The sequence below is a fragment of the Mastomys coucha genome, unplaced genomic scaffold (assembly GCF_008632895.1).
Source record: "Mastomys coucha isolate ucsf_1 unplaced genomic scaffold, UCSF_Mcou_1 pScaffold8, whole genome shotgun sequence".
NCBI classification, from domain to species: Eukaryota; Metazoa; Chordata; class Mammalia; order Rodentia; family Muridae; genus Mastomys; species Mastomys coucha.
In genome coordinates this window covers 55,524,467-55,531,957 of record NW_022196914.1, presented here as the reverse complement: position 1 = coordinate 55,531,957, position 7,491 = coordinate 55,524,467, and the positions used below count along the sequence as shown (strand labels likewise).

General features: G+C 45.6%; 1 protein-coding gene across 11 annotated transcripts in view; it reads left to right on the top strand.

Moving 5' to 3' along the window:
• Nucleotides 1-7,491, top strand: part of Pde8b (phosphodiesterase 8B) — a 248,075-nt gene that overhangs the window by 211,585 nt on the left and 28,999 nt on the right. For all 11 annotated transcript variants that reach the window (XM_031360580.1, XM_031360581.1, XM_031360583.1 and 8 more), the window contains 2 exons: nt 3,451-3,493; nt 6,774-6,851. In XM_031360580.1, the coding sequence (XP_031216440.1) occupies nt 3,451-3,493; nt 6,774-6,851 (121 nt within the window). The remainder of the gene's footprint in view (nt 1-3,450; nt 3,494-6,773; nt 6,852-7,491) is intronic.

Genomic DNA, 7,491 nt, shown 5'->3' with positions numbered 1-7,491 from the left:
GAGGAGGAGGAGGAGGAGGAGAACAGAGAGGAGAGTTTGTAGTACTTCTTAGAGTTGAGCACAATTAGAAGCCGAAGCTGTCACTCTGTGATAGAGAACTTTCCCTTCATGACCATGAACCTGACTTTAACCCTAGGACCATGACAAATTAAAAAACCGCTCAGAAAGGAAGGGTACATTGTGTAGAGCTGAGCATGATCAGGCATTAGTAAATAAAGCATGTAAGCACAGGACAGCAACTTTTAGAGAAACCTATAATATTTTAACTAAAGGCTTAAAACTATAATTGCACTGCCATGCATGCGTATGGTATGCACACACACACACGCACACACACACACACACACACACACACACACACACATGCACACGCACACACACAAGCTGCAAGTCTCAAGAACTTGCTGGGGAAAGAAATCACATCTCTGAGCTCTGATAGTTTCACAGGCCAAGGACAGTTGAATTCCCTGCAGAAACTACTGCTTTTAAAGCCTGTGGCTCCAGTGGTAGCAGCTGTTGTCAGCGTCCCCAGGCCTTCCTGCACAGGGACACACAGCCTTTAAAGCGTTTCAAGAAGAAAGCCACTGTGCTCTCGAGAAAGTGATAGGTCTGAGGATGGTGAATCCTGGTCTTGCTAAAGTGTGCCCATGACCAAGTGTGTACCTCCCCAGAATCCAGGGGAAAAGCTGTGCCCTAAGATGACAAGCCAGGACTGGGACAACCCTTCTAAGGTTTTGGCTGAAGAGGCATGTAGCAAAGATGACTGGCTCTCAGACTAGAGAAGAAAGCATGGGAATAGTTCTCTGCACTACCAGTGGGGTGACATAGGCAGGATGCCAAACTTTAAACCTCAGCCTCCCCACCCTGCACGTCCAAGGAAATAGTTGCTTCTCTGGAAGGTTTGTAATGCCGCAATTGCAAGCCTTTCTAGCTGCCAGCACTCGGCTAACATGCAAAACAGCTGTTGTCATAGGGCAAACATCATTCCTCTTCTGACCTCTAGATGCTCAAGTCTCTGAGCATCTCCCAGACCCATCAGAGACTATGGAGCTACCCAATCCTTGCTTGTATTCTCCATGAGTTCCACTAAGGGTTACAAGGAAAATCACTTTGGAATAATTCCTACTGAGTTATAAATGTTGATACTTTTAGGTCTTGGGGATCAACTCTTATTCTGAGTGGGGATTTTATCACCATGTGAATCCTATAAAGTGAGGATACTCAGATGAGGTGTATTGGTTATCAGAGAACTACATGAAAAGCCCAAGTCTGGTAGGATGTGATGGGAGGAGGGGCTCCCAGTTGTACAGAGGATTGTGAAGTGGGACACAATATAGCCTCCTGATGCAGAGACTGACATAGCCTGGGAGACTCTGGCTGTAAAGCCTGGAGAACCTCTGGTCACTGCTCTGGCAGTAGGTATAGAGGCCAGCAGAGACCACTGTGCTCATGTGGAGGCAGCAAATTCAGCTCAAAGTACCAAGGGCAACAGCATATGAGGGGAAAGATGGGCCAGAGACATCCCAGGCCATGGAAACATGCCTGCGTTCTCCTTCCCTGGTCCACCCCTCTTCACCCCCATCCGTGGATGGAACACATTTTAAATCCTAAATCAGGGCCGAGCTGCCTTCACTCCCGACAGAACGCATGGCCCACACTGTAGATTGTGGGAGCCATTTTGATGACCTGTGAGCCTATGAGACATGAAAAAAGGGAGTTGGGACAGAGGTGGGGCTGCTTAATTGGGACAGAGGTGGGGCTTCTTACCATTTTTTTTCATAGTATGGGAAGTCATAGGCTTTGCTCTTACAGGTATATATATTTTGATTAAAGAGGAAAGCTTTTAAGCAAGATCTGATTGACAGAATGAAATAAGAGTTTTATTAATATTGAACATATAAAAATGTGCATCTGACCTTAGTAGCTTTGTAGAAAATGCTCTTTATTCCAGAAGGAAAATATAAAATGTTGTTCATGCAAGAAATAAGAAAAGATACCCTGATTTTGAGGCGGGAGTCAGGAGCCATGACTAACATGACCGGGATATCCCAGGTGGGTGGTGGGCCTTGTATTGATGTTTTGTGAGGAAGTGAAATGGACGGAGCAGGGGAGCTTGTAGGAAGCCTAGTTCTAGAAGCTCAGGTCTACTTGGTTATTTTCACGTGTTTGTGTGCATGATCATGTGAGCGTGTACACGTATGTGTGCATGCAGATTCACATGCAGGTGCGTGTGGAGGCCAGAGGTTAACAGGGGGTATCTTCCTCAGTCACTCGCTACCTCATTTTTTGAGAAAAGTCCTCTCACTGAACCTAGAGTTTAAAGGTTCAGCCAGACTTGAACTGGCCAATGGGCTGTAGAAATTTGCCTCTCTCTTCCCCATAAGAACTGGAATTACAGATACATGTCACCACACCTAGATTTTTACATGGAGCCTAGGCCTGCTGTGGCAGCCACTTCACCAATGGAGCCATCCATCTCCCCAGCCTCTACCTGGTTCTCCAAGGTTCAGTGAAGTCTGAGACATTTTACCTGGGTCTGACAATAAAGGAGCTTTCAGGCCATTAGAGTTGGAGTTGCTAAGCCACGTTAGTCTTTAACGGACAGTTCCCCTGCATTCACCTGCTTTGATACACTTAACGTTGCCTCTTCATTGAGTGCTGCATAGGTTGACGACCCTGAACCCTGGATGGAAGCAGCTGGATTTAGCCAAGAAACAGCGGGATTCTAAGTGTGAATGGCAATGTGCCCACCAGCAGTGCCTTAGTCAATTGTGCATGCAAGAAATGCAGAGTCCACAAAAAACATGTATATTCTCTCTAGTGTTGATGGCTTCATTTGGTCTTTTGACGGATGCCTATTGAACATCTTCACCTAATCATTAGCATGAAGCAAACCCGATAATGAGAAAGAACTAGGTGATAAACAGCATCTGAAGTTCAGGCCTCATGAGCAAACCATCCATCAGTTGACTCTGTTGGCAATGGAGGAGTGGTTGAAAACATTTAAGGAACGGTTCCCTAAACAGAAATTTTAGATGTAACTCAGGCTTTGTATTTCAGAAAAACAAATATAACCTTGCCTGAAACAAGCTTATTAAAATTTGACTTGAGTTCTGGCCTTTGCCTTTCTGCATTTCTACAGACTGTCCAGATGAGGCTAGCTGGAGGCTTACTCTGCCTAGAGGGCCTCTCCCTCAGGGACTTTCTGCTCTTGGGGCTCCTGACCAAGTCTCTGAAGGCTTTAGAGCATTCGTGGTCTTACACTCAGTGTGTGTGTGTGTGTGTGTGTGTGTGTGTGTGTGTGTGTGTGTGTGTGTGTGTCATCTTCTCACGCAATCTGTGCAACACCTTGCTTTCTGGAAGCCATCAGAGCCTTTTTAACTAAGTGGCTAAAGGCAACAAATGACATGCATTTCTTTCTCTTTTTACCAAACTTTGGAACGACTCTAGATTCACAGGATTCATCGTGATTCCGGGGACAACTCTCAGACAGGTGAGAGCCTTGGCTTTTACTCTCTGCTGAGGGGTCCCTTGTCGACCCAATTTATCATCTCTTTCGGGGGTGGGAGGTTCACAATGACATTTGTCACCCTAGACTAGGGATGGCTAAAGTCTAAGCTGGCACTGGAGCGTTGCAAAGCCAGAGGAGCAACAGGCATCCTTTACAGATCCTGTCTCTAGGTTTGTGGTAGCCTTCCCTCCTAAATGCCTCCCTTTCTTGGTTTGCTTTTCTTGCCTAGAGACCATGTAGGATACATGAGCCCAGGGCAGAGTGGAGTCTAGGGAGAGGCAGGCCACCTAGGGCACAGCTAAGAACACAGGGACGGGTCTATTCCCTCTCTGAGTAGTACTTGGTGACTGTCTTTACAAATGGACATGTGTGGGACACTGGCCCAGGAGACTAGGCAATGAGTTCCCATCGCAGCTCCTTACTCCTATCTTAGACCTTAAACAACACTCAGATCTTTGGTTTTCTTATCTACAACATGAGACATCTGCTTGTGGATGGCCTGGGATGATCTGACCACTGGAGATGGAGGCAGGGGAATCTATTAATAAAGCCTTGTGATGTTTTCTCCTACAAGGATGGCAGCTGTCTTAGTCAGGGTTTCTATTCCTGCACAAACATCATGACCAAGAAGCAAGTTGGGGAGGAAAGGGTTTATTGAGCTTACACTTCCACATTGCTGTTCATCACCAGAGGAAGTCAGGATTGGAACTCAAGCAGGTCAGGAAGCAGGAGCTGATGCAGAGGCCATGGAGGGATGTTCCTTACTGGCTTGCTTCCCCTGGCTTGCTCAGCCTGCTCTCTTATAGAACCCAAGACTTCCAGCCCAGGGATGGCACCACCCACAAGGGGCCCTACCCCCTTGATCACTAATTGAGAAAATGCCCCACAGCTGGATCTCACAGAGGCACTTCCCCAACTGAAATATCCCTTCTCTGTGATAACTCCAGCCTGTGTCAAGTTGGCACACAGAACCAGCCAGTTCAGCAGCCAATCATCAGCTTCTGCATGGGCACCTGGTCAGACCCTGGGTGGTTGCAGTCGTCCTCCTTGATTCCAGAGTGATTAGATAGACAACACTTGAAGAATCCATTTGCTCTTTTTTTTTATCAGAATTTCATTTGCTAAGTGACTAAGCCACACCTGTCCCATTGATAATGCTGGCTGAAGGAGAAGCCCTGAGCTGCCATCCCCCGCCTTTCCAGCATTTCCTAAGCCAGAACAGCCTTGAATGGCACAACGGTGATGCATGCACTGGCACCCTTCCTCCAGTGTTTCAGTTAACTTATATCACATTTAGAAGCTTCTACCAAAGAACTGTAAAGTAAGCAACCCCATTCTTCTTACAGTGCCCAGCGTGATTTCACACATAAGAGACACTCAGCCAGTGCTCACAGATCCTTCATCAGCTGAAAGCCTCCCTCCTGGAATGCCTAGGGTCCACCATTCATCATCTCTTTGGCCTTGACCTACCTACCTAGTCTTCCCAGCTTCTGGGCATTATTATTCCCATTGATACTGTGGGAATAGCACTAGGTAGCTTTAAGAAACGATGTAAATGTTAAATGAAATGATTGTTTTACTTTAAGTACCTAGCACAATGGCTGATGCAGAGTAGGTTCTCAGTAACTATTTATGGGAGGCAGGGTCTCTTTGTCACTAAGTTCTTTTCTATGACTGAAACTTTTATTGGCTATTTTATTTATTTACATTTCAAATGTTATCCCCCTTCCCAGTTTTCCCTCCGCAAACCCCCTATTCCATCCCCATCTTCTCCTTTTAAAAAAGATTTATTTAGTTTATGTATGTGAGTACACTGTTACTCTCTTCAGACACACCAGAAGAGGCCATCTGATCCTCTTACAGATGATTGTGAGCCACTGTGTGGTTGGTTGTTGGGAATTGAACTCAGGACCTCTGGAAGAGCAGTCAGTGCTCTTAACTGCTGAGCCATCTCTCCAGCCCCAATGACTGAGATTTTTAATTCATTCTATGGGCTTCTGTTAAGAACAAATGATGAATTCTCTTATTTAAATGACCCTCACTGAAGACTAACTTCTCCGAACTTATAACAAGCTTGGTTGCTATGGATCTTCACAACTTTGTAAGACGAAATCAGGAAGAATAATAGCATCTGGCTTTGAATAAGCTGTAATGAAGCATTTTTGTGTGATGTGCTAATGAACAGATGTAGTTAAACAGGTAAAAACTGTAGGCTTACTGTGTGGCAGGCACTCTTCTAAGGGCTACTCCGGAATTAACGCAGGTATTATTAGCCTCTGAATGAGAAAGTCTATTTATCCTCATTTATTGATATTGTACACAGAGAAGTTAAGGACATCTCCAAGCTTATATAGCTACAAGATGACACACTAAGCCAGAACCTGCACAGTTTGGCTCTACAGTTGGTTTCTTCCATATTAGGCAATCTCACTGGTTTTTGGTGCAGCTGGTAATTCCTATGGTAGCATTGTACATCACGACTCTTCTGCTTGAATCTGTCAGTGTAATGGCACCTGAGAAAAGCACCCCTCCCACTGGTACTTGGGTTGCCTTCGGAGTGCTTCTAACTTATGGTTACACTTTTCTTCTCATTCAGGAGTTACTTGCAGGAAGCAAATGTGCTCCTCACGGTGCCCCTTTCTGAGGCCATCACAGTTACCTTGACTTTTTTTGTTTACATTGTGGTGTTCACTGGTGATGTGTGATTTTTGGCATCAGCCCCACAGAGCATTTCAGTGTTGAGTTTCCCTTCCCATGGTCTGCAGGACATGGTCACTTGATGGAATCCACTCTCAGAGAAGCCAGGTAATCCTGTAGACAACTGACTTTCTGGGAGTGCCCCAAACTTGACCAAACTAGCTTCTTGATGCAAGTATCTGTGGATTTCACTAGGATTTTTTTCTCCACAGCTTCCCTACTCAAGTGAGTATAGTCCTTTAGTTGAGATGACCCCCCCCCCCAAAACATTCCCTGTAAGTTTTATTTTCAGGATGACATTTTAGTTAATGAAACTAACCCTCAATAAACACTGCTTCCACAATGTAACAAAGCCCCAGGAGAAAAAGGCTGTTTTCGTACTAGAATGACTGACTGATCATTTTGTGTTGATTTGAAGAGAAAGTAGTTTCTCAATTCTTGGATTTACTTTCTAGAGCTTACAAAAGTACTCTCATTTTCTTTGGAAAATATGGGGAAAGGTGTGAGTTCACACCGCAGTACACAGAAAGCCAATCTCCTTCTGTTTCTCCTTTGAACTCCCCAGAGCCTCATTCGTTCAGACACAAGAGCAGGAGGAAAGAATCCATTGATGTGAAATCAATATCTTCTCGAGGCAGTGATGGTAAGAAGTTTCTCAGGTTTCGTTGACCTTTTCAACGCGTAGAAAATGACAGAGGGGCGTGCTCAAACATTTCATCTGGGTAGGAACTCCAAGGTTTCAACTGGAATAGACTTTTCTCACAATAAACTGAAAACATTTTAGGATTTAAGGAAATAAATTCTCCCAGCCTTCTGTGGTATTTTTCTTCTCCCTGAAGGGACCACAGGCTGATTCTTTCATGGCCTAGCCTGTGTAAGACCACATCACTGTCCAAGCAATGCAGCTTCTCTAGTCAGGCAAGGTCATCCTTGGGTGCTAGTGGCAAGGGACCAGGCAGCGTCCTGGCTTCCCAGTCTCAATGTACACCCATCGGCTTTCTCCTTAATGAAAGGCCAGAAACCATGAGTCACAATCTCACAAAATGCTTTGTGAGTTTAATGAATCAAGCCTAAGTAACCAAGTGGATGTTGGGGGTGATGGGAAGTCATTCCTCTGAGTCAGGGAGGTAGGAGACACAGAGCGGGGCAGCGTCTGCAGGTGCACCTCATTTGGTTCTGAGGGGAAAAGGGCATCTAGGGAGCTGCAATGCAAGAGAAGGCTAGGGCAGGGGCTGGGCAGGGCTGGGCAGAGACTGGGGCAGAGGCTGAGGCAGGGGCAGGAG